The sequence below is a fragment of the Syngnathus floridae genome, chromosome 11 (genome assembly GCF_059516105.1).
Source record: "Syngnathus floridae isolate MCC-2025c chromosome 11, RoL_Sflo_1.0, whole genome shotgun sequence".
Lineage (NCBI taxonomy): Eukaryota > Metazoa > Chordata > Actinopteri > Syngnathiformes > Syngnathidae > Syngnathus > Syngnathus floridae.
Genome location: NC_142423.1, coordinates 6,061,811 through 6,089,063, shown reverse-complemented (window position 1 = coordinate 6,089,063; position 27,253 = coordinate 6,061,811). Strand labels below are relative to the sequence as shown.

General features: G+C 42.3%; 4 protein-coding genes across 8 annotated transcripts in view; 3 read left to right on the top strand and 1 right to left on the bottom strand.

Annotated features, from left to right (window-relative positions):
- mmp19 (matrix metallopeptidase 19) overlaps positions 1-27,253 on the top strand; it is an 82,668-nt gene that overhangs the window by 50,322 nt on the left and 5,093 nt on the right. The window lies entirely within an intron of this gene.
- Positions 53-5,949, top strand: avil (advillin). The gene is made up of 20 exons (XM_088390869.1): positions 53-188; positions 1,375-1,478; positions 1,568-1,642; positions 1,726-1,922; positions 1,999-2,107; positions 2,188-2,298; positions 2,387-2,592; positions 2,684-2,762; positions 2,894-2,992; positions 3,068-3,221; positions 3,305-3,405; positions 3,626-3,763; positions 3,835-3,993; positions 4,065-4,244; positions 4,313-4,470; positions 4,741-4,885; positions 4,970-5,158; positions 5,405-5,473; positions 5,555-5,665; positions 5,757-5,949. Exons 2-20 carry the CDS (start codon positions 1,419-1,421, stop codon positions 5,868-5,870), a joined length of 2,454 nt encoding a protein of 817 aa, XP_088246995.1. The 5' UTR covers positions 53-188; positions 1,375-1,418; the 3' UTR covers positions 5,871-5,949.
- Positions 6,166-10,211, bottom strand: LOC148390598 (uncharacterized). 2 transcript variants are annotated; one of them, XM_088390877.1, is made up of 6 exons: positions 9,988-10,211; positions 8,590-8,664; positions 8,306-8,344; positions 7,977-8,138; positions 7,819-7,902; positions 6,166-7,743 (listed from the first exon to the last, which is right to left on the bottom strand). In XM_088390877.1, exons 1-6 carry the CDS (start codon positions 10,030-10,032, stop codon positions 7,294-7,296), a joined length of 855 nt encoding a protein of 284 aa, XP_088247003.1. In that variant the 5' UTR covers positions 10,033-10,211; the 3' UTR covers positions 6,166-7,293. The 2 variants fall into 2 exon arrangements, with proteins under 2 accessions (XP_088247003.1, XP_088247002.1); XM_088390876.1 differs by lacking the exon at positions 9,988-10,211 and adding an exon at positions 8,933-9,149.
- gdf11 (growth differentiation factor 11) lies at positions 8,501-26,594 on the top strand. 4 transcript variants are annotated; one of them, XM_088390872.1, is made up of 4 exons: positions 8,501-8,740; positions 9,999-11,802; positions 21,756-22,129; positions 23,723-26,594. In XM_088390872.1, exons 2-4 carry the CDS (start codon positions 11,388-11,390, stop codon positions 24,101-24,103), a joined length of 1,170 nt encoding a protein of 389 aa, XP_088246998.1. In that variant the 5' UTR covers positions 8,501-8,740; positions 9,999-11,387; the 3' UTR covers positions 24,104-26,594. The 4 variants fall into 4 exon arrangements, with proteins under 4 accessions (XP_088246998.1, XP_088247000.1, XP_088246997.1 ...); XM_088390874.1 differs by lacking the exon at positions 8,501-8,740 and having other exon boundaries at positions 8,779-11,395; positions 11,483-11,802; XM_088390871.1 differs by lacking the exon at positions 8,501-8,740 and having other exon boundaries at positions 8,781-11,802.

Here is a 27,253-nt window from a genome sequence, read left to right as displayed (position 1 = left end):
AAGACTCTTTTTGTTGCGTCCGTGAGCAACATGACATCAGAGAAGACACACTACTTTATGACATCATTGCCTTTCTGATCATCATCTTAAAAGTCCCCTGTTGCCAAAGCAATGTGTTCAGATGGAGAATTTACCGAACCTGACATCTTGAGCAAGGCCAACATTTTGTTCAAATCTGTTGAATAATTGTGAGTATAATTTGTTGGCTTCACTTGAAAATATGGTTGGGTTGAACATTGTTCTACTAAAGGACGTTTTAGGTTGTTATTTGTCTTTGCCAGATCACAGTACTTTTAATTACAGGGCTGACAAATGCAGGAAGCCAAACAGTCGTTGGCGTGAGTAATAAGTTAGTCTGCTACTTTGTGATTATTTCCACCTTCTGTGGTCTTCCAAGATCAAAAAGCTGAAAGGAATAATCTCCTTTTTGTGCCAATTTTTTCCACTTCAATCAAAAAAAAAAATACTAAGTGACCCGCTGTGCTCGTGCTGTTGATTCATGACCATTTTCCAGTACTCTCAATTTGGAATGCTGTGTCATTTTATTTCATTTTGGCCAGTAACTTACATGACGTCATTCCAGTTGAGGCACATGCAAGGATTCCTGGAAAAACGGCAAAGTCATAGCATTTAAGAGTTTACAAGGCTGAAAATGTTATTTAACTTGTCATTCATGCCTTTTTTTAAGTGCATATGTGCTAAGGCACATGTAACTAGAAGTCCTGGAAAAAATGGAAAAAGAAAGTGATGTTTAGATTCTTGTCGTTCGTCACTTTTCTGAGAAGCACGGCTACAAAATCACGTGGAAGTGTTAGAAGATTATTCCAGAAGGGACTGGATGCATGTTCATGAACAAAAATGAAATTTCAAATATCTCATTAAATATAAATGTTGCATTTAAAGGGAATGAACGGAGCCATTTTGAGTTGCCATGATTAATTGCGGCTTTAACCACTCCCACAGGAGCGCAGCCCTCACTCTTACAGATCCGCCGACCTAAAGCAGACCCCACCCAAGTTGGCTATACATTATTTAAAACAAAGAAATGATCACAAAGCTTCTGTTATGTATTTTTAAAGAATTTTAGTTACTTTTAGTGTCCAAAAAACGCTGTGGCAATGGAAGAAAGTATGTGTACAAGTACAATACAAGTCAATCTTGTTTTTAACCAATTTCCCTTCAAGGTCAATGATTGGGCAGAACTTTTGAAAAAAGTCTCGCTAAATACAAATGCATGCAAATAATTTTGCCGGCTGTATTTAATGATTGCTTATTGTTAGCAAATCAGCCACGGTATGTAAGGTTGTTTAACATTGTATTGGTTTTGTTGATGTTGTTTATGTGTCTCCCGGGTGATGTTTTTTATTGAAACAGGTGAAAAGAAGAAACAATAGCGGCCCGCCACAACTGCGTGCAATATGGAGTACACATTTAGAGCTGTAACTCACACTCCTGGGATCATAATCTGGAGAGTTGAGGTACTTGTGTAGTTTCGCCATCACATCTTTCCGTAGCAGAGATGGTACAATGTAATGGTGAAAACAGATGTTCTCTCCTTGTGAAACAGAAAATGGAGCTTGTTCAAGTCCCTGAGAAGTCACATGGACAATTTTATGAAGGCGACTGCTATGTTATTCTCTATGTAAGTAAAAGATCTATCTTCATATGATGGAAAACAAAAGTATCCGGACTCCTTTTCTGTTCACATGACTCTCAAATGTCCAGACCCCGAAAGTCAAAGGCTCCCAGCACTGCAACATCCACTTCTGGATCGGCTCACAGTCCTCACTGGATGAGCAAGGGGCGGCTGCACTTTACGCCACACAGTTGGATGACTATTTGGGTTCCTCGCCGATTCAGCTCCGAGAAGTTCAAGACCACGAGTCCGATGTATTCAGGGGTTATTTTAAGCATGGCATAATGTGAGTGAAAGTGGAAGTCGGGGTGTGTGGGGGGGTTAACCTAGATGATCTCTCAGTCTTGTCTCACAAACTGCAGCTACAAGAAAGGCGGAGTTGTATCGGGCATGAAGCACACCGAAGTCAACACCTACGACGTACAGAGGCTGCTTCATGTCAAAGGGAGGAAACGGGTGGTGGCCAAGGAGGTGAGCGTGGGATTTCAGGCCGCTTATGTAACACCAGGGGCACAGAGCACCTTGTGTACGCACACTCCGACTGGTTTCAGGTGGTGCTTTCCTGGAAGAGCTTCAACCTGGGGGATGTGTTTTTGTTGGACATCGGTAAGGTCATCATCCAGTGGAATGGACCAAAGAGCAACAGTCAGGAAAGACTTAAAGTAAGATTATTGTGATTGACATTTTTTTTTCTGCAGCATTGTAATGTGGTGATGTCATACCTTTTAAAAATCTGTTGTGGACCCTCAGGGCATGCTGCTGGCCAAAGATATTCGAGACAGAGAGCGAGGTGGTCGTGCCGAGATCAAGGTGATCGAGGGTGACGAGGAGGACAACAGTCCTGAAATCATGGAGAATATGATTGACGTTCTTGGGCAGAGGCGCATCCATCTGACAGATGGACCGCTTGATGAAGCCCCTAACCAGGAACAAATAGGAAAACTCACTCTTTACCAGTAAGCTCCACCCACTGGGACAACATTGCGCTTCAGTCTGCTTCTTCCAGTATGTGTGATGAGTTGTCTTCTTTTTGTGTACTTTTTCCAGTGTGTCAGACGCTAAAGGGCAGATGAAGGTCGTAGAAGTTGCTCGCAGACCACTGGTGCAAGAACTGCTGAACAATAATGTGAGTTACTGTATTTTTATCTAGCTGCGTCACCGAGCATTTATTATCTGATCCAATCGTGTAATACTTTTTTCTTCTTCTAATATTTCCCAATGTTGATGTTTTGAGAGCCATTTGTCAAATCTATGCAGGACTGCTACATTCTGGACCATGCTGGCTCAAAATTGTTTGTATGGAAAGGGAAGAAGGCCAATAAAGCTGAGAAACAGATGGCCATATCCAGAGCTATGGTGAGTTGACGCACATCTAGATATCTTGTCGGTGATGAGTAGCGTGTTTACACACTGTGCGACTGGTCCTGGTAGGAGTTTATCAAAGCAAAAGACTACCCCAGCACCACAAACGTGGAGGTGATGAATGACGGAGCCGAGTCGGCACATTTTAAGCAGTTATTCCAGACGTGGATGGTGAAGGACCAAACACAAGGCCTGGGAAAAGCACACACAAGAGGCAAAGTTGGTATGGAATACACAACATGGCTGCACGTATCGTCAAATAATTGTCGTGACTTAGTGAATCATTTTTTTTCTGCACTGTTTTAGCGATTGTCACACAAGAGAAATTTGATGTCGCTCTGATGCATGAGATGCCAGAGATTGCTGCACAAGAAAGGATGGTTGACGATGGTACAGGTCAAGTGGAGGTTTGTGACAAAATATCTGCCGTCTAAAATACTTTTTAAGCCTCATTAACATTCCTTTTACCCCGACTAGTCTGAACACGGTATTAATATTTCACTTGTGGAAAATGAATTAAGCAGCAAAATGGATCCATCTCAGGGAGCGGCCATTTTGCCACTTGCTGAAAATGACATCACAGTTGCTGGGGGCTTCACATGAGCTTATCAAATTGATTCCACTTAGGTTTGGAGAATTGAAAATCTGGAGCTGGTGCCCGTGGACGCTCATCGTCACGGCTACTTCTACGGAGGAGACTGTTACTTGATCCTCTACTCTTACATGGTGAACAACAAGCAGAGCTTCATACTCTACATATGGCAGGTGAAGCCCCAACACTTCCCGCTTCATCTTTGAAGGTTGAACCAAACTAAAACCATCACGTGCTGTTTTAGGGCCGTCATGCCACACAGGACGAACTGGCGGCGTCTGTGCTTCACGCCATCGATATGGACCACATGTACGGTGGGGCGCCGGTTCAAGTCAGAGTGACCATGGGAAAAGAACCCAGACACTTTTTGGCCATTTTCAAAGGCAGAATGGTCATCTTTGAGGTTTGACCAAATTGGATGCCAGTGGGATTTTGTTTTTGTCTCATGTAATGTACGTAATCCTTTTCTGTCAGGGGGGCTCATCTAGAAAAGGACTTTCTGAACCCGACCCGCCAGTGCGACTGTTCCAGGTTCATGGTTATGAGCCCTCCAATACGAAAGCAATTGAGGTTCCAGCGTTGGCCTCTTCTCTCAACTCCAACGACGTGTTTCTGCTCAAGAGTCAGAGTGGACTGTATCTGTGGTGTGGAAAGGTACGGAGAAGGCCTTCAAACGTAACAACGGTGTCATTTAAAAGCTAATTGACGTCTGGCGTTTGTAGGGAGCAAGCGGAGACGAGAGGGACATGGCAAAGGAGATCAGCTCCGTGATCGGACACAACTCGCTGGGCTTCTATAGCCAGATTGTTGCCGAGGGTCTCGAACCTTTGGATTTCTGGGAGATGCTGGGAGGTCAGGCACCCTACGCCAATGACAAAAGGTAAAGTTGGCGCACGGGTTTGTTTGGAGCAGGCGGGAGTTTTTGTCCCCTCTGACAGCTTTTTCCAAATTATTATATAAAATATGTTTTCAGCGGGTTATTATATTCAAATGGCACTCTGGATCATTTTCAAATCATCAACTGTTAAGATAAAATTTAAATGTTTTCAAGCAAACCTCCCTATGATATTTTTTTCTCAAATGAAACCTAGTTGTTAACATTATTTAAAAAAAACTATAATTATTTTATTTGTGTGTCGCCCCCCCCCAGGCTGCAGCAGACTGTTTTGGACCATGAGCCACGCCTGTTCGAATGCTCCAACAAGTCGGGACGTTTCGTCGTGACCGAGGTGACCCAGTTCACGCAGGATGACCTCAATGAAGATGATGTCATGCTACTAGACACATGGGACCAGGTCGTGAAGAGGAAGCGTACCAGAACCTAAGCATACAATATTGTCTTAATATGCAGAATAATAATGCTTATTCTGCCTTATCAGGTGTTTCTGTGGATCGGTAAGGAGGCCAACAGATTAGAACGCAAAGAGGCAGTGGTGACCAGCCAGGAGTACCTGCACACACACCCAGGCGACAGAGATCCTGACACACCTATCATCTTGGTCAAGCAAGGGTTCGAGCCACTCACCTTCACTGGCTGGTTCACTGCTTGGGATCCTTACAAATGGAGTGTAAGCGGGTTTTCAATGAAGCGTAAATTGTTGAGTCAAAAATTTGCTAATATTAATTTAATGATATTTTGCAGGTGAGTCTTTTAAATGTATTTTTTATTCGACTACTGTACTAACGTGGTACAAAATGTTTGACCTAACAAGACAACTTGACCACACCCTTTAGAATTTTCATAGCATCTCTTACATGGATCTTCTTTTGCTTTTACAAGTTTACTTAATGAAGTGTTTTTAATTGCCTGGCAGGAGGGCAAGAGCTACGAGCAACTGAAGAAGGAGCTGGGAAACGTGGCGAGCCTTGTCGATGTTTTCAGTGTACGTACAGAACACTTTTGATGTTTTTTTACGTGACGAGTTGATAAACATCATTGTTTGAGTGTTGCTGTCACTTTCTAGGTTCATAGCGATGCTGAAAATGATGCAAGCTTTCAGTGTTTTCCTGCTGAGGTTTTAGTCAAAAAGCTTGTCAACGAATTGCCTAGAAATGTTGATCCAACCCAGAAAGAGGTATGCGTTGGTTTTATTCATTTTCATATGACTGCATGAAACAAAGCCAGTCTCTAAAATATAATCTTGTATTTTGTCGACTGCTTTTCAGAAATACCTTACCGACAAAGACTTCTGCCACATATTTGGAATCAGCAAAGACCAGTTTGCAAATTTGCCAAAATGGAAACAACTCAATTTGAAAAAAGAAAAGGGGCTGTTTTGATATCGATCATGTTTCACTCCTTAACATATCCGACTACAGAGTACATTGAAATAGAACACAATTTGGCATGTAAAATTTACATGTCTGTGTTTTGCATCAGTGGTTTATTCATCAAAACATTAATCATATTGGGCTTTGAGTTCTGTTGGCTAAACTATCTCCTTTCGATCTAGTTTGCCACCTGCTGGACAAATATTGTCACAACTGGCTAAAACATTTGCGATAAAAAAAAAAATTGGGATGACTTATCAAACTAAAAATGTTCAAATAAAATATATAAAACAAAGCACACAAGATTGATCAAGTTATTTTATTCCAAAATTTCAATTCTGGTTTTAGATTTACTATAGAATTCAAAATTATTCAAATGCAAAAAATTTACAAGAATATATACTTTTGCATTTTTCGAATGCACGTGATCTGATGACATAGAACAAAAAAAAATTACAATTGGAAGTTAACACATTGAGGGAAACTATTTGAAAGTCTCTAACCATAGGTCAGAGTTCCTATTACAAATAATGACGTGGCAGACATGTCATCAGAGCTTTGCGTGGCTAAGCAAGTATTAGGACAAAAACAATCATGTTGAGCGACCATACAAATCAAAGATCATACATGCTCATTTCATTAGCAATCAAATATGGCAACATTATTTTGATGTGTTTATGGTAGTTGAAGTCTTTTTAAATTAGGATAAAAAGTGAAACCTGATTCGTAAATCTTAACTCATGCTTGAAATGAATTGCCATGACACCAATGCTTGAAATGAATTGCCATGACACCAATGCTATGCGCAAAACAGTGTTCAAAATGGTTTGAAGATGTGCCATGTGGAAATAGAAACTGACAAATGTCCATGCAATCAACAGCTCCCAAAGGCTTTAAAAATATGACAAAGTTTACAGCAATCAGACATGAAAATTGGACTGCAAATGTGCAACAAGCAGTCTTCCCATGCAGACAAAGGGACTTCCTATCCCTCACTCAAGGTTGATTCTAAAGGGAATGTTTTCAACGCACAAACTTGTGAAAAGTGCAAATGCTGCCAATTCCCCCTAAATCCTCAAAATCGATGATACAAGACATAAAAATACAACTGTTAAGTCACTCAGTCAGGCAGTGAATTGTGGTTCCCTTACTTTTTGACCTTCCAAAAAGTTGCATCTCAAATTAGCCACCCAAAAACAATTAAGCCCAAACTGTAGCCACAATGACTTATTGCAGACAAGTTGAGCAATTGTGCGGCTTACTCTAGTTTCCCTGTATACACATTTATTTCTTATTCAAGCAGCAGCTAAACATTTCTTGAAAGAGTATAAAAAAGACAGGTAGTAAAGATTCGATTGGCGAAAAAGTAGTATCAGCTTGAGAACCACCGAGAATGGTAGCTGTGAAAAAGGATGCATGGCTTCAGAATAAATTAAGACAAAAGGCAGCTGTCGGCGTTTCGGGGCCCCTGGGACTCATTGCCGTCCTTACTCTCGGAGTCATGAGGCAACTCTGGAGGGACGGCGTCCTGCTCAGGAGTTTCCGTAGACGCGTCCTCGTACATGCTCGCCGTGTCCGAGTCGCTCTTATCCGGGGACTGGTCTCGTCCGCCTTTGAAAGGCCTCCGGTGCACCCCGTCCTCACAGAGCGGGTTGTCCAGGGCGAGGGAGGGGGCGCTGTTGGCCACCCACTTCACTTTGGTCACGACACTCCCCTCATCTGCCTTGGTCAGATGCGCATCGTCGCACGCAGCAGCGTCTTCGCTGGCTGAGCTAAGTTGTGCTGTTTCCTGGGTCGGATCGTCCATTTGACTTTCCCCTCCCTTTGCGTCCACTTCACTTTCATTCCTGTCCTCCGATACATGCACAAGAATATTTTTTTCCTGTGAGGAGAAAGCGAAATATCAAATTTTCATTCTGGCTATATGGTAGTGTGTTTGTGTTGAAAGTCACATGACCTCTTTTAATGTCTCCACTTCCTGCATTAAAGAGTTGACCATACGCTCCAGTTTCTTCTTGGCCTCCCGCTCTCGCTCTAACTCCTGAAAGCAGACAGGCATGTTTGGTTTTTTTGTCACAAAGTCTTTAACCAAACTACCATGTTTGTACCACGCACCATATTAGCCTGTCCAACCTCCCTCTGGGTTTCGGCCAGCAGCTCCTCCACACCCTCCAGCGTGTCCTGCAGGACGTCCACCTGGAACAACAGAGCCTCACGCTCCACCTCCAGTCCACGCAGCTCGTGCACTGCCTCGTCGTAGCTGGCCTGCAGCTCCAGCTACACAACAGACACGGTAAGAAAATCAGCGTGGGCTGAATTCGCATGGCAGCGTGTGGGTGTGAGTGTGCGCTTAACAAGCTCTCAAGAAGAACCCTCATCAGGGACATGATGGATGACTGCAATGCTTGTGAGCCATTATATTTACGACAAAGAAAAATTCTCACCATCTCTGAGAGTCCCATTGGGATGTCCTGGTCTGATTGCTGGAAAAAAAATCATTTTAAATAATTGTTTTTTCACAGGAACTGTCAGATGCTCAAATGTACGTGCGATTGTCCTGACTGCCTCTTTTCGCATCTTGGATTTGAATACATATTTTGTGACAAAGGTCCAAGAATTTCTTTGACACTTCATACTCACAAACTCCAGATGACGCTAAGCTTTAATGTACGAGTTTGGATACAGGCCAGAGATTCATGTCGCTCTCCTTTGGACCGCGGCTCCTTACCTGGCTGTCAGATCTCCTTTTCAGGGTCCCGGGTCGGCTGTCGCTTCGTGTCAGACGCCTGGATGAGCTCTCAGCCTGGTGAACGCACGCACACACACAGCACTTAACATCTCGACGTGAGCATTAGTCAACACGGCAGCGCAGCTAACTGGTATGAGGAAGTAGGTTGAAACAAATATGTTAATGCCTCACGGAAGACATTAACGACTACAATAATGATCACTTTCTAGCTAACTACATACTGTGAAGTTGAACTATTTCAAGAAACCGAACGACTCATTAGAGTTGCACTCTATAATAAAAAACAAAAAAAAAGCCGCTGATTCTCTTTCTCTCCGCTCACCTCCTTTATGATACTACGGAGTGATTCATCCTCGCTACGCGAAAACGTCCGCTTCTTTGGAGACCCATTGTTATCCAGAGTAACTGAAAGCATTTTGTATATCTATACACACAAGTGTTTATATAAGGCAGACACCCCCGAGCTCAAACGGTGCGTGTTTCTCCTACGTAACAGTAACAGTCAGTGCGGCTGCTAAGTAACAGTACCATGACAAAGCCCGGCCCAGTTAAGTACGGAGAGCCACCAGGGACAAAATGCATGTAACGCTCACAAACCTGGTACTCAAAACGATTAACAATATAAAAACTAAATATTAACAAGATTAAAGTTGATAAAATGATTAAAGTTAATAAATACATTATTAAAGTTAAACTGTGACTTTATCAAGCACTCCATATTCATAATAACTGCAGTGTATACTTTTACTTTGTACTTCAAGTGAGAGTATTTAGATATTTTGCTGTTAACCAATGGCATTGATATTATTTCTTTAAAACAAATCACACTGAAAGGCTACATGACTAAGTGTTTGAGAATCTTGACAGAAAACAGGAAAGGTCATCATGGATAAAATATTCGTCCCACCAATCCAATTGGAAATCCAACTTTCTAAGTGCCTCTGTCAGTCATGGGTCCTTAGAATCGGCGTTCCTCCCACATAGTAAAAACGTGCATGTTCGGTTCATTGAAGCCTCTTAATTGCCCATAGGTGTGAATATGGGTGTGAATGGTTGTTTGTTTGTGTGGGTCCTGCGATTGGTGACCAGTCCAGGGTCAATGAGGATAATGAGGATGCGCAGAATAAAATGATGGGTGGGTTAATGTTAATATTTGCCACTTTGTGTAAGGGGGTGAAGTGGCACACAAAAAGATCAGTGTTAAATAATTTAGATAGTCTGTCTTAGAGCATATTAACATATAAAAGGGAAATAAATGACAGCTGAGATTACAATTGCTCCACTTGAATTTCTCCAATTTTTTTTTTTTTTGTGCTTTTAATCGATCATAAATCCTTAAGGAGAATTGTTGCTGCTGCTGCTGTTTTTTTTACTTACTTGTCTTTCAGCAAACTGCTGGTCTGGCACCTTGGGTCGAAGCATGTTCTTCTTTCTACCTGATACCTGCTACAGTAAGTGCACAGCTACACACAGTGACGTCACCCTTGGGTTCATCCTAATTATTTATATTTCATTAATTGTAGATTTTAAAGTTGTCTTCAATTCCAAAGGAAATATGCAAAGGTAGTGGCGACTATTTGTGAAGCAATTGAGTCACATAGGTGACGTCGTATCTTAAAATATCATTATTCTGCAAGTCCCCTTTATAGTCGTGCATAAAGGCAATTGAATGCAATGTCACGTCATAAATTGTATCAAAGGAAAAAACGACTCGTCATTGGTTTACGAGTCTTTCTTTATTCCCCCAGCAGATGTCACTGGTGGGTCAAATTTTGCCCGCACTGTACATTCGCAGCATCTTCCTGAGCTATAACAACTTTTCGTATGCTACAAAACAGTGTATTCAAAGCAAACCCTGACATTTTATACACGTATTGGTGTTTTAGGGTCAAAGTTTGAGACTTAATAGGAGAACAAATGAGTAAAATAACTGAGCATTTGAGATAATTCAAAAGTTAAGTCTAAAGATATTTGTTGACTTATAAAATGACTGTATTAACCATTTGTTTTGTTTTTGTGAGTGAACATACTGTCAACTCAATCAGCATCATTTTGACACGCCATTTGAAAACTTAAGCAACTGATTGGGCTACAGGGAGGGAAAACTTGAGATGAGTATAGATAATTACATTCAATGATTTGGTTATATTAATTTGTTTGGAGGAACACGGAGAGTCTAACTGCAAGACGGGATAAAACAATCAAAACATATATTTCCATCGTGAGAATAAATGTGCCATAGACTGTTAAAAATAACATACAATATAAAATACATAACAATTTTGTCTAATAAGAGACCTTACACCCTCCCTTCGCTCTGTCCCTCTTGACTTGGTGACAGACCTAAAAGCCTTTTGTTGCCATTTTAGCCAATGGAGACGGATGACGACAGCGGGCAGCTGAGATATATAAAGAGCACCCTTTTTGACCGCACTTGCACATTTTCCAGTGACACTTCTGCACACTCACACACCTCCATGGACTGAAACTATAGTACAGACGACGCCAAAGGCAACCATCATACTACACGTGATCGGGCTATGCATTCATCTGATAGAAATTTGGTCAACTTGCAATAAAGACCCACTGGAACGCAACCCCCCACCCCCCGACTGCAAAAAGACTACTTCTCGGTGTTGGATTAGATGCCACTCTGGTAGGATAAAGACAGGAGCGACGCACAGCCAAGAGAGGGGATTTAACCGGTAACGTGAGTTAAACAACAAAAAGGAAACAAGCAAAAAAAAAGTTGCATTGCCTGGTGTCCACGCATCGTCATGTCGAGGTATAACTTCTTATTGTGCTTGATGGTGCTCATTTCCCTGGGACAGTCGGGGAGCGATGAGCCCAATCTGCTGCTGCCTCCCGCCAGCGAGACGCCCACGGATGCCGGCCTGTCACTCCTGGATGAGGACGCCGGTACCCACGAGTGCTCCGCCTGCATTTGGAGGGAACAAAGTAAAGTGCTGAGGCTGGAGACCATCAAGTCGCAGATCTTGAGCAAGCTGCGTCTGAAGCAGGCGCCCAACATCAGCCGGGAGGTGGTCAACCAACTGCTGCCTAAAGCGCCCCCGCTCCAGCAGCTCCTGGACCATCATGACTTCCAGGGAGACGCGTCCTCCCAGGATGAGTTTATGGAGGAGGATGAGTACCACGCCACCACGGAGTCCGTCATCACCATGGCTTCTGAGCGTGAGTAATACTTTTTACTTCACGACTTCCGACACGCGCACCGTGCGTAATTACGCAATGGTGCAGACTTTGAGTTTCATGTGCCTCATTCGAGTTAGACACCGAGTGACACTTTTTTTGCTGCATTCAGAAGAACCTTGGCTAATTGGCTCAATCAGCTGTTGGTGGCAGCTGTCAAAGAGGGATTACGCGTGAAGCTGATAAATCAATATTCAGCCAGCCTGACGACCCTTGTCTCTATGAAGCAGAAGGCAGCTTCAACATGGCCCGATGGACATTTTGTTTCCGCGGTGCAAACAATCACTTTGCTAATAATGATGATGAGGACGATGGTGACGATGATGGTCCACCTGGCGTGCGCGTGCACGTGCGTGCGTGCGTTTGGAGCACGCAGCTGCTCTCTCGGGTCCACCTCCTGCTGCTGTCAGCGTGTGGAAAGCTTCCCTCTTGTTTCACCTCGTTTATGTGTGCGAACGCATGACAAAGCAGCCCGAATGTCAAGTGCATTATTAATGATTACGCGACTCTAAATGCGGGGAGTTATGACGACAAAACGAGCGGACGAACAATTTGCTGGCTCTCTTCTCGTTTGCCATGAACCCAATGATAAACCGCATGGGGCCCCCTAGGAGACATTTGATAAAATTACTGTTGAACCCTGGCAGCTGTGCTCTATCGCTCTTTTATAGGAGCCTCTACCGGTCTCCCTGCTGTTCGTCACAGTGAGAAAAAGTGTGTCCAAAAAGCTGCCATTGTTCCCCTCATGCAACGCCCCCCCCCCCCCCCCCCCCCCCCCCCCTCCTCGGCCGCACTTGCCTTTTTAAATGCGAAGTTTATAGGCACAGCTCGTTTTTTCCACCGCGGGTACACAAAGACAGAGAAGCACTCGGGGTCGAGGGGAGTGTGTGACCTTTTCCTGCAGGATCGTGGGGTTCAACAACATTTACACACGTAATATATTCTGCACAAGGCGGATAAAACACGCCCCAAATAATCAGCTTGTACAAGCCGCTGAACAAAGATGGCCTAGTGGGGCTCATGTGTTCCAAATGTCATTTAATATACCCTTTTTCTCTGATTTTAATTTTACCTGTCCTTTCCTCACGACGCTCGTGGGATTAACAGAAATTGTTCATTTTGCAAAAAAAAAAAAATTGCCAGTCAAAAATGTTTTCTCCACATTGGCAGCTCTTTGCCTCCATACATAACAGCCAATTAAAAAAAAGAAATAAAAGCATTACATTGCATGGCAAAGTCACTGAAATTCGGTCTCCAGCATTTCTGTGCGGATCCAGAGGATGTCATCCACAAGATTTAATTTACTTTCTGCTGAGTTTCAGCGTCAACTGGCATTATTTTGAAGTAGCATCGTAAAAATCAACATCTTTATAATGTTGGCCACACACTTTTCTCCGATAAATCCCCCTAATAATTCTGTCCATGGTAGCTACAAGCACAAACGCCTCCCATGCACTCCGAAATGAATTTTATCCTATCCAATTGATCTTAGTACATTATTAAAAACTTATGTGTTAAATTCTGAGTTGTTGCATGTTAAAAAAAAACAGCTGTATTGTAGTTGTGTTTTCCCGTCAGTGCTTACAATTTTGGAATTGTATCACAGGGTGAAATGTGCGTCCAAATACCTTTATACCAAAACAAGATGGTTTTAGGCCACCTTCTCAAGACATAAATAATCTTCATAGATCTTCTCGTATGCGTGTGACGTCTGTGCTCTATCTGTCATGTCTCAGCACTTCCGCTTCACATCAGCTACAGTTTTCATCATCTGCTGCTTCTCCCCCTCATACCACCTGCCACCCCCCACCTTACCTCCTCTATCATCCCTCCTCCTCTCCGGTACCCACGGAAGAGTTAAAAGGAGTGCATCTTTTTTCCGCCTGTGGCGTCTTGGCGGGGTCCCACGGGATTAGAAGTGCCTTCCTTTTCTGTCTTTCTCTGATAGAAGAAGGATTTCAAACACTCTACTGTTCTGTGCGCACGTCAAACCCAATCACCCTTTCACGCTGGCTGCCTTTGATGGCCGTGTGGGTTCACACAGTACATACTGAAATGGACCTGTGCCAGAGTTGCTTCTTAGTATTCACTCAAGGTACGTGTGGGTGCCGCAGTGGGGGTTTACCGGGTCCATGCAACCGAGTGGATAATTACTATGAAATTTCATGGAACGGTACAGCTATTTATATCACGCAGCGGCAGTTAATGTACTTAAAACATCCACCTCCATACAGTATGTTCTCGCTGGCTTACATTCTGTGACTTAACCATGACGTGTAAAGCAGTTCAAAGCGCTCACGGGCTTTATTAGTATGAATTATTTTTGGAGGTTTTTATTCGGGGGGATTTGGTCCCGTTGGTCTGTTTTTTGCCATTTAGGCTTATCGTCGGTGTAGCAATAGTTTGACACACTTTGAAAAAATTTTCTACTATTTATGTACCACCACAATGGATTTGAAATGAATCAAATAAGGTGAAGACATTCAGCTTTTCATCCAAATCAGGGGAACGGTGTAGGAATTATATTAGGCCTCCTACAAAAGTAATGGGACAAATAAACAATCATAAATCAAAGTTTCACTTTTCAGCACTTGGTTGCAAATCCTTTGCAGTCAATTACAGGCTGAATTCTGGAATGCGTAAACATGACCAGACACTGGATTTCGTTTTAGGTGATGCTCGACCAGGCCTCTAACTCGAGTCCTGCTTCTTCTTGTGGCATTTTGTGAAATACATGTCCAATCGATTGAGGTCAGGTGATTGACTTTGTCATTGCATAATGTTCCAATTCTTTGAATAACAAAAACAAACAAACTCAGTTCAGGTGATTGACTTGGCCATTGCATAATGTTCCAATTCTTTGAATGAAAAAAAAAGCAAATTGATTTTGCAGTATGCTTTGTGTCATTGCACATCTGCACTGTGAAGTGCAATTCACTTCATTCTGAAGCATTTGGATATAATATGAGCAGATATTATCCTCCACAGTTGATCTGACTTGGATTTAGAGACACTCAAAAAGTGAAAGTCTGCAGTTCTTTGTTTTATTTCTAATGTATTATGGTGGTGGTGGTGGTGTTTAGAGTTAGAACAATAAGAATTGTGCCCATGCCCCAACATTTAATATTTTGGAACACACCTGAAAAAAATGTTTGAGCGAGAATTGTGCTAGGAAAGCAAATATTGATGCGGTGTATCTCATTTGCGGAAATATTTCATTTGCTGTAAGAACTCTTTGTCTTTTCAGTTCTTCGAGGATACAAACGTCATTTAATTAGACAGTGTAAAGAGAAAAGACATATTTAGATTGAACACGACATTGATGGAATTTTCCCCTTGTCAAGTAAATGTCCAGCATGTCCGATGAGATGAAGTGCAACCACAGGTGCATCTGTACGTGAAATACACGCTCATAGAAATACATTAACATACAATGTTAGACTGGTGTCAACACACATGGACGCTAGAGCACACGCGCGCGCACAAACACACACAGTCGCACACACACTCAAGAGAAAAGTTCTCCTATTGACAAAAAGGGTCACAGAGTTCACAGCTATGTGATATATTGAAGAGGAGACTATTAACCTCATCAGGTCTCTTTCTTTGTCAGCAAAGACGAACCGGTAGTAACTTGAACACTTATCCCCCACCACACACACATGCACCAACCACTCCCACAAAAAAAACAAGTCTTTTATAGTGTTGACCCTATAAAAGGGTCATTTCCTGAAGGTGCAGGAACCATAAAAATTAAGAGGGAGAGCGCTAAAAGGACAGAGCAGAAGAAGCCGGACACTCTGGCTTCGACTCACCGGTCGCTATTTGCGGCAAGTGGGTGACTATGTGAGGTTTTTTTATTCCACCGAGGTCTCAGTTTGACGATGACACTTGCTCCTCTTGCCATCAATGGCGGGACTCCAAGGGGAAGATTGCCGCTGAATTGTTTAGCCGCCGGGGCACGACCGCTTTGTTTAAAAAGAAGTAAAAAGTCAAGAAAGGTCCGCGGGACTGTTGAAATTGCACAACATACTGTCAACTTTATGGCTAATAAAATTTCAAAGGGACCAAAGTCTATTAATACAAGGACAAAATTTCCCCAGGACCTCAGGAATCTCGCTCCCTCCACCCTCCTTCCTCTCTTCCCACGCTCCTCTGGACTAGTCCCTATAGGCCGCTTTCTCCCGCTATACTTGCAAATTTACCATTAGCATTTAGCGCACGCTTTAGCAAAATATCAATATTAGGATACACTCAAATATGTTTTGGTGGTGCCGTGTAGCTGAGAAGGGGAGCGGACATGTTTTGCTAGCTACTCAGCTCCAGTGTAAAACATTTTGGGAGTGTGCGATGGAGTTAGGTGCATCTTGACTCATGCTGTGCGTACAAAAGGGGGTGGAGGAATGAAGCCAGTGAGTCCACGGGGAGCTACCAGGAGCCCAGCTCTACCCTAAAGGGACAGAATTCATGGAAGGCTTTTATAGGTACACTTAAAAAGGCTTGAAACAGATGTTTGGTTTCACTAATAAAGGAAATAATTACTTCGGAACAGTAATTAAGCCTTGCGTAGGGATGCGGCAGGGGGGGTAGGAGGAGTGAGAAGATAAAATGGAGATCATTGAGGGATTATTGTTGATGGATGCATTCAGCCTCTGTGTGGTCGTATGGGCAAGGCATCGGTTTATGGTGGAATCCATTAAAACTAAGAGGCGTTTAAGCGGGGGAAATGCAGTGTGGGCATAATGTCGGATCCTCCGAGGGGAGGGAGGAAATGTGTTGGAAGAAAGCACAATTAATGGCAGATTACCTCATTTTTACCCCATGAAAATTTAATTCGCTTCGTTTCAGCGGCAAAAGGGGAGCAGCCTTTTGGTGTATCTATCACCGTGTCAAACTCGAGTTCCATTATGAACCTTATGGAGATGATTGGCCTAGATATGTTTTAAGGAGTTTGACTTATATGATGTAACGTACCCTTTAATAAAGATCTTCAACCAGTATTAGAGACATCCGATTTCATAAAATCATTCCCTTGCCCAATTTTGAGTTAATGGTTTTTTTTCAATGGGTATCCTTTAGCTGGACATGAGACAAAAATGAATAGCAAATTTAAAATGTAATGTCACGAGGTATCAACAAAAAATGTATATTTGTTTACATTGGAAAAAAAAAATTCTCAGTGTAGACATGGAAAAAACATATTTCTCAGTGTAGGCATAGTTGAATAGAATGCTCATAAGTTAGGAATACTCATTTGTAATACTCCCCAGAAGAGGCTTTTTATTGACTTAATATAACTTGGTTAGCCCATGAAACACGGAAATTAAGAACAGCACTTCTTTACTGTATATGCGAGCATATAAAAGTTTGGGAAACAGAGCGGTGACCTGACATTAACGCTTCACACCCAAACACAGGCGGTGAGACAGAGTAGTGTGCTTTCTGCTGTCCAGCTGGCTACCTTATTGCAGTTCACTGCACCCCCTCCCTCGGAAAAAAAAAAATATCATCCCTCCATCCCCCCTGCTGGAAATGCGCCGGTGCCTCCAAATGAAAGCGCATCTTAAAAAAGACTCTTAAAAACTTAGCGCCAACTGAGTTGAGGAGTGCTTTGCCTCCGTTTGGAGTCAGCTATGGTGTTTGCGGTGTGTTTTTGTGTTGTTCCATGTTTCTCTGTGTGTTTGTGTGCACTCAGCTAGAACAGGCAGCATTAGGAGGTGTCTTTTGTTGCTCCTGGGGGGCTACTGTCCTCAGTCCTAATAGGAGTCTTGTGCCTGCCGTTGTCCCAAGGGAGGGCTTCTGAATGAGGGGGTCTAACTTCACACTCCCACCACACGCACACCCCCTCCCACCACCACTCGCAGCTCAAGCTCAGCCTCCCCCACCACCTTCCTCCATCCCTGGGGACTGGCCGAGAGACAAAGAGGGAGTGGGGCTGCGGTGGGATGGGATGTTTTGGGGGGAGTGGGGTGGGGGTACACCATGGCCCCTGTCTTATTAGAAGGGTCGTGAACGTGTCACGATGATTAATATGCCGAGGTGCGCGGGGATACCCTAGAGTCACATTTATTCAACATGACGGCTGCCAAACACACACTCGCCACAAAATGCCACATTTGCATTTCCCATTAAGGAAAGAAAATATAGATATATAGATATATAGACATGCAAATGAAACTCGGATCTAGATTTATACCATGATGTGCGGTCCATTTGGACATTAACAATAGATGACCGTTTTGTTGTGTGGTTTCACCTGGACGACGGCCTCGTGTATAAGATATAATCACAGCTGCCTTTAAGATTAACAAATGAAAGGCTGGAATAGTAAAAGTCATTTTATCGCCTAAATAAAGTTACATATGCGTAATTATTTTGAAACCGTACTCCCTGATACTCACTTCACAATCCAGGAATGGGCCCGATCTGTATTCTTACATTCCAGAAGTTGCCATTTGGCAACTTTTCTTAGTGTTAAATGTCATGAAAATATGAAATCCAATCTCAACTTTAAAGCCTTGTACCCATTTTTTATTGTGTAACTGCAGTTTGACGTCCCCTGGCGATATGTTTTTTTAACTAGCTCAACACTAGCACAATGTTAGTTCATGTGGCTTTTAAAATGCCTTGTGTCTCATATTAAAAGGAACAGCTTGCTGAATAAAAGCCTTTATTTTCTACATGTCTACCGGTACTTGCATGTATGGGCTAACTGTGCGTCACAGGTACCCAGGGAGTCAACCAGATGCTTGATAGGCTTACCTGAAGGCCTGCTGCGCTTGGGCAGTAAAATTCATGCGCTGCATATTCTGCAATTACACCGCGGGGAAATAAGCTGCCGTTGTAATGAAACATGGCCAGGAAAGGCAAACAAGGCTATTTCCTTTGTAAAAACACAGCATCTGTTAATACTTTTCTTGACGTGTTGATGTTATGTAAAGTACGAGCAGTGCTCTACTTTTTGAGGATCGACATGAAACGGATGAAGGACAATGTTATTGTGATTTTTGTTTTTGTTTGAAAAGGTCTTAAACAAAGTAGTATGACTAGAAATGTGTATGCCATGCCAGTAGTTTGCAGTGTTTAGCAAAGTACGGCCCGGGGTTACATACTGTTTCTGACTGGCCCTTATGATGTCAAAATAAAATGTCACATTTGTGTTGCTTTTATTTAGAAGGTTGTGCTTTCATTTTTATTTGCATTCGTGTGTTAGCGTTTTTATTCAAAGCTGAGGTTGGCATGTCGGCTTGCTGTTACAAGCATCGCAGTTTCTGATGTGGTCAAATTGATTGCTCCATAGCCTCCAAATAAATGTATATAAATGCAATGTCAGACAAATTGCAGGACTGGTGACATAAAATAAATCCTGAAGAATCAGTTTCCCTCTATGACCCCAATGAACTTGGCAAAGAGGGAGATTTTTTTTATATTTAGACCATAAAGGTGCTGCTGTGAGACCTATTAGCATAAGTTTACATTGTCAGGCTCCTAAATGAAACAATACTTTTTTTTTTTCCCCAAAATGTTTCCGGCTTAAAAAATACAAAGGTGTTATATAAATGGCCCTATTTGTTGATTTGCCTTCAGTGAAGTGTTCTCTCGAGTGTTGCTGAATGCAAACACTGATCCTACAAAATACCATTTGTCGGTTGTAAATTAGTGTTAAAAAAAAAAAGTCTAGAATTCAATTTGGGAAATGAAACACAGATGAGGTTCAATTTGCAATGGCAAAGGCCTTAAGGTCTCCCACTGGTTTTCTGTGCTTTACAAGCAAAACTCACCGGCTTTCCCCAAGTGAAACACTCTGCCAAAATGTGCTGTGTAATAAAGCTGGAGGCATTCCTCTTCCTCCTCCCCCTCCTCCTCCTCGTTCTCCTCCTACTAGAGCACTTACAAGATCTATAAAGACACAAATTGAATTCATCAATGAAGTCATTGTTTGACGTGACGTTGCTCATATGTTGGGCATGTGTGTTTAATAAAGCTCCTAACTAATTGACTTGTGCTTCTCAGATTACTTCTTCAGGAGAACAGAAGCAGCAAATACATCTTTGCAATCTTTGGTGCCTTGTTTTGCTTTGAACAAAAGCAAACTGTTGCCGCCACCATCGATCCAAAACAACAACTCGTCATCGTTAAGTAAACCTCGAAATCATTCATTGGCAGTTCCGTTCTGATGAGCAAACGCGTTAATTAACGTGACCTCAGCAACCCACCGAAAAGGAACATATTGTTTGTCCAGCGTGAGACACTATTATTTACGTGCACTAATGACTCGCCCTGGAAATACAGGCTGAAGGATTACGTCTGTCCCCCAGCTTGGCCCTTAATCAACAGTGGCCTGGGCTCTTCTAATGGACAATGTGTGGCCATAATTTAATTATGACTCTTGCTAAGTGTAAAAAAAAAATAAAAAATCAGGCAGTGTTCTCCCCTCCTCAGTGCTTTTGTTCCCCACCCTAATCAAAACAAAAACAAATAGGAGGCCTACCGGGCTCACTTACGCGCTACCGATTTCCAACGATTGTGTTGAAAAGGCACGTTGCGAAAAAAGACGTATTAGCATTGCCATAGGCTCGACCTTGACCTTCAAACTCAATCTGGCTATTCGGTGTCACCCCTCCCCAGCACCCCTGAGATGTAAAGGGGCTGACGGTTTTGACCCCTGATCCCATTTCTTAACTAGGCTGAGGTGCCAAATAACCTTTTGACCCAGGAAGCATTTGCAGGTTACCCGAGCAACCTCCGATTGAGCAATGATTGACAAGTCCATGCACATTTTATCTTTTCTTTATCTGACAACAGTCCATTGCCAAACAAATGACAGTACGTGGCAGTTTATTCACTTATGTCCGTCAAATACGCTCAAGCCCAAATGGACAGCTAAAATATTCTATTGTACTCTGTTAGCGCATTATTATGCCTGCTTGATGCGGAATAAATTTCCCTTAATAAATGAACACTTTACATGGAAATGAATGTATGAATGCAATGGATGGATGTCATTATATCAGATGGAGCTCTATGTAAATGAGCCGCTGTGGTGCCAATCGCCGAAAACACGAGGGGATCATGACAGGAATAAATCTGCCTATTTGATGACACCTCATGTTCTTTGACACGTGCACCTTAATCCCAGGCCAAAGTGGATTTGCTACTAGGCAGAGCGGCTGGGGAAAAAAATAAAAATACATTTTGTTCGTTTTTTTTTTTTTTTTTTTTTTAATAGGGGTAGACCATTTCATTATAACTGACCCAGGGGAATCTAAGGTTACCATCTGGCCATTGGCCAGCATCACTGATTCTTGTTTTAATATGCAAATGGCTTTTTTTTTTTTTTTAAAGGGAGGCCTCATGTAATCACAATTGAAACTCGTCTCAATTGACAGGGACAAAAAGGTTTGCATAGCCTTGCATGAGCAACTAAAATGTGAGTACAAGTGAGAGTCCGCTGAGTCATTTGATGTACAATTAAAAAGTTAGAAAATAATTCAATCAGAAATGTTGAATTTGTTGCATATACATCAGAGCTTCTGTAGTGTTGACTTGCATTATGCAAGACTTGCCATCGATTAAAATGCAAACTATGATGAGAGATGACACTGGATGGGGTTTTGGGTTATTTACACAACTGTTGGTGTGTGAACTGGCAAAAGTCACCGACCGTGCTGTTACTGTCACAGTATTTTTATTTAAAAAAAAAAAAAAAAAATTACCTCACACCAGTCACTGTTATTCATGATGTCACATTTGCAGAAAAAGTCCATTTTGTGGGAAAGTGATATTTGTGGTGAAAAAGTAGTAGCTCAGCATCAATCTCAGGGGTGAGACAAATATGGTCTGCACTTTTTTCTTTAATTTGTCCCCCCAAACATTTACATTACTTACCAACAACATGTTTATGTATATTAATGACTGCTCTCTCTCTTTCACAGCGGAGCCCCTGGTGCAGGTGAATGGGAAACCGAGCTGCTGCTTCTTCAAGTTCAGCCCCAAACTCATGTTTACCAAGGTTCTGAAGGCCCAGCTGTGGGTGTACCTACGGCCACTGCAGCAGACTTCCACCGTTTACCTGCAAATACTGCGGCTCAAGCCCGTAACGGAGCAAGGCAGCCGCCACATCCGCATCCGCTCGCTGAAGATCGAGCTCAACTCCAGGGTGGGACACTGGCAAAGTATTGACTTCAAGCACGTGTTGCAGAACTGGTTCAAACAGCCCCACACCAACTGGGGAATCGACATCAACGCCTTTGATGAGAGCGGCAATGACCTGGCCGTTACCTCGCTGCGACCTGGGGAGGAGGGGCTGGTAAGGACCCTCAGACCTGTCCCAGGGACAAGAGATCCCCTCCAAGCAAAATTAGGCCATACTCAAGTCTCAATTTAATACAAGGAGCCACATAATGTCATATTAACATAATACTAGAATCAATCAATCAATCAATCACTCACTCACTCACTCACTCACTCACTCACTCACTCACTCACTCACTCACTCACTCACTCACTCACTCACTCACTCACTCACTCACTCACTCACTCACTCACTCACTCACTCACTCACTCACTCGCTCGCTGCTAAGCCAGTATGTCAATTTAGGAGCTTCGTAAGGAACCACATTTGGTTAAATCAGTCAAAATTAGGAAATTATCCGATTTTTTTTATTGACCCAAAAAGTTTAGAACAACACAAAATTGAATGATTGTGCTGAGCCATAACGTGTTGCCATCATCTTGGACAGTTAATTATTTCTATATGCGTATGTGAACTGTTGTACAAGCAAGACTGTCATGATTGTAACTTGTTCTTACTGCCCCCAAGTGGCCAGAAAAAAACAGTCAATGTCGATGTAGATAGAATCTTACATCAAAACGGAGGATGATGTTCAATTTTGTTTTGAATATTATATATGAATCGCTGTCATGCTAAATAAGGCCTGCAAATAATTAGATACAAAAGAGACGAGCTAAAGAATGTCCATAAAGGTGAATTTGAAATCTTTAGTGCTTTAATGAGAGTGGACATGATTTTCATAAAGAATCGGCTCCACCAAATATTTGCCAAGTGCTTGTCACAGAGGTCATCTCTGGTGTCTTGGCCAATAAAACTTTGTCCTCAGTGAACACAGCAGTGTCTATTATTATTCTTGAAGTAAAAAAAGAAAAGATCCAAAACAAAGGCAAGATCAAATAAGCAAAGAAAAAAGCAAAACGTTTCCAACCATCATCCTCTGGGATTTTACTTCAACAACAAGGGCCCGAAAGGCCAAAAGTGGTTTCACCCCCATTGGCCTTTCAGTTTATATCTTCTTCTTCATGCGTCACATCAAATTGATTGTCGTCCAGCTGGAATCACAGAGGGAAATGGGGAGGCTTTGCAAAAAAGTCACCCAATGTGGTGCAGCATTTTAGTAAGCAGTTAAGCTACATATTGATGAGAACAATTCGAATTATAAAAAGGGGGCGGTGGGTGATGTCAATGTCATACCTTATGAGATATCGCAAGATTCATGTCAGAAGATGAGTAAAACAAAGAATAATTTAAAGTCATGAATGTTTTGGGATGTGGGAAGACACCTATGATTGATTATATGCAAAAATGTACGTTGATATGACAGAACAATTTTTTTAAAATAAAATTATTAATGAATTTTTAAAATGAATTAATATTGAACAATCAAAATACTTTAAGTGAAATGTATTATTTTCACTTTTGTGTTCATAGATGTTTTTTTTTTAACCCTGTTTGATTTGAATAGTCAATTTTCAGTAAGATAACCAAACACCAAAAATACTCAATAGCTGCTAGCGCTAATTGTCTTTTCACCATTCATCATCAGTTGTTTCACTTTTTACCCCCTTTATAACCACCCCTTTCTCTCACTCCTCCCCCTGTTTCCAGCAGCCGTTCCTGGAAGTGAAGGTTCTGGAGACGACCAAACGCTCTCGAAGAAACCTGGGCCTGGACTGCGACGAGCACTCCAACGAGTCCCGTTGCTGTCGTTACCCTCTGACGGTGGACTTCGAGGCCTTCGGCTGGGACTGGATCATCGCGCCCAAGCGCTACAAAGCCAATTATTGCTCGGGCGAGTGCGAGTACATGTTCATGCAAAAGTACCCGCACACTCACTTGGTGCAGCACGCCAACCCCCGCGGCTCGGCAGGGCCCTGCTGCACCCCCACCAAGATGTCGCCCATTAACATGCTCTACTTCAACGATAAGCAGCAGATTATCCATGGCAAGATTCCCGGGATGGTGGTGGATCGATGTGGCTGCTCTTAGGCTGAGGGGATGACGCACTTATGCACGTTCACCATTCCATCAAACCACCTTAAATGCAAATGGAGCTCTCCCCTGGCACCAGAACCCATTCCTTGGCACCAGATTGAAAAAAAAAGATTAAAAAAAACAACAACCAAAGGGTTCCATTTCGTCAAATTCAAATGATTCTAACTTGTAGAAAGTTCTGTGTGAAATAGGAATCAAAAAAGGGACCGAGTGATGGAAATACAGTACATGAAGTGAATGTGAGGTGCGGCTACAAAGAATAAGAACATATTTGATTTCTGTTGTTGTGTTTTTAATGGCATCTTTGTGAAATGTCCATCCATGTTGGTGGATGAAGATGACAGGAGACATTTTTAGTTTCGAGACATTTTAGTTCACAGCACTCTTTCTTCATGAGTGATCTACAAAAAAAGGGGGGGCGGGCAGACACCTCAACCGGAATCCACACCTACAAATTCGGTTCATTGCTGTTTACAGATGTCTAGAAATGTAACGTTTTGAAGAGATCCAAAAGCAAACCCTTAATCTATAACACCTTAGTGTGACATTCTCGCGTATCTACAAACCCTTTTCACTGCTGCTTTGATGTGTTTTATTTGGAGTCTTGTAAAAACTCCAAAAAGCAAGAGCGTGAGTGGAAAGTATGGCTAGCTCTGCTAAAGCGGCGACTTCAGATAAACAGTTAAAGCTCAAATGATTCATATCTGGGTCAAGTCTTGAGTTGGTCAATTTGCATTTGATGAATGGCTGTTGTTTAGCTCCATAGGTTTATATTCTAAACGTTCTTAGTTGCTTTTAAATTATTCGCATCCTTGCTGTTATGGGAGCTAAACGATAACCATTCAGCTCAACAAGATTGCACTTGAAGTCAACGTTTGGCTGCGGTATGAATCATTTGACGCTTTACTGTACATCAGGAGGTCGAGCGTGCGGAAAATCTAACCTGGTGTAAATAAACAAAAATGTCCAAGCTGGATCACTGAACATTAGCAAAATTAGATCCAATCAAGCCACTAACCGCCATTTAGAGAACTGCATCCCTCCCCATCCCCCCACCCGGCTCATTCTCATCGTGAAGAATTACTATTGTTAGTGCTTAAATACAGTAGAGGTTAGTACAGTATGCTCAAAGTGTGTCTTTGTCTCCTGGATATCCTAGCAGAGATATCCATTTGTTGTAAACGAAAGCACTATGCTGTTGGATAAAGGAAGAGCCTTCTGACATTATTATATATAAATGATATATGTATATATTAAAAAGAAAAAGGCGTACGAAAACCTTTTTGGGGGGGGCACTCTACCTTACCAACAATAAATTTTGCACTATGGCATGAGGAGGTAAAGTGTTATTTTGTGTTTTTGACCAAGCACAAGCGAGCTTGGACAATGTAGCCTCAAAGAAACTAGTCAAGCTTCTGCTGAGGAACCATGCGGAGAAACTAGCAAGGTTATCACTCGTTTGATGCCACCACACTCGTCCTGGCTTTTTGTCTGAAGCGGGGGCCTGTCCACTCCATATGCATTCAATCCATTTTGAATGTAAATCCAATTTGGACCCTGACGTCCTGTCCCGTGCCAGCGGCCTGAAAGGCCTCCTTTTTCCGAACCAAGTCATCAACGTGTGTAATGAAAGTCTGCGTCGATGAATACAGAATGCTTTAACTGGAAATGGCCCGCCCATCTACTTTATTACAAAGTTAGCGAGACTTTAGAGTCCGATTTGCCTTTGTGTGTGTTTTAAAGGAAAGCGCCCATGTAAGAATGGGAGGAGTATCCAGGGATCGTTAGCCAAAGTAGAGGACGACATGTCTTGTGCTGTAACTTGTGTTGTTATCGCAGGAATTATGCTAGAACTTTTCAAAGGGAGGAAAATGCTGTTAGGGGCAGTGGTTGGAAAAGATTCAACTGGTTAATTGTCTATATTTATTAATATTAATTACAAAGTCTGTCTACCTCACTTTAGCGTTCTAAAAAAACAAAAAAAACAAGCTTTTAAAAATGGATTAAAATGTGCAAATGAACCCTCACGACCCCCAAAAAAGAGAAGAAGAAAACCACAGGGTCCCCGTACTCTCAGGCTGGGATGGACTTCTTGACAGAATGACTGATGCTCACGTGTGATATCCGAAGATGGAATTAGCTGTGCCCGCCATGGCTTGACTATTGCGAAAGCCATTTTGAAATGTAGTCTTTGTATACTGGTATGTGTGCAAGTGTTTTCATAGAAATATATGAGAGTTACAAAAAAAAAAAAAAGCCTCTATGTAAATAACAACCCGAATGTTGACATTTATGACATTTTGGACAGGTTCACCGCTTCTAGTGTTTTTTCATTGCTCCATACTTTGTGTAGTTTTAAATAAATCACCCCAACGTTGTAGATTAATGGTTGTGCATATGAATAACTGTTCAATTGTTATTTTTTTGTCTTTGTTGTTTATTATCAATTTTCTTTTGTACAATAAATCATTTATTTAGCTTATGAGATTGGTGGTTTACTCGTTGGTGTTATTTTTTGGACGAGTTCGCCAGGAAACAGACTGATGATGTACGCACACGCTACTGGTGGCGCGGTAAATCCGTGAAAGGGGTAGCGGGCAGCGGAGGTGGCAAGCGACGCATCCAGCGTGAGGCTAATTGGTGAAGGAAAGTGTTCGGAGGACAAAGGTTCAGTGTTGGGGTTGGAGTTGCCATTATTTGGATTTCATATAAGATCCAGCCTGACCCAATTAATATGCCACCTGATAGGAGGGCCTCTCATCAACCTAATTTAGAGAATCAATAGGAATGAGAGTGAGAGCGAAGCCCTTTACGGATGCAAATGGACAAAGACCACCCAGTACAAGCTCAGAGAGACCGATGCCAGCAATGACATAAACCTTTTGACAAATCCTTACTCAACATAAACAAACATTCACAGTCCCCTGCCTCTCCAGTTCATCAACCTGCTGCGCAGATCATCGCTCTTAGTCGCCCTAAATGGACAAGGGAGGACATTGATTGATGCTTTCATTGTTTTGCTCACATAAAGATGACTCGTACAAGTTGGATGTGATGTCATAAGGGTCCAAGGCTGCACGTGAAAGCCTCAAGATCATTAACATGATGAGCTCAGACCCGAGCTCATTTTGAAGTAGAGTTTCA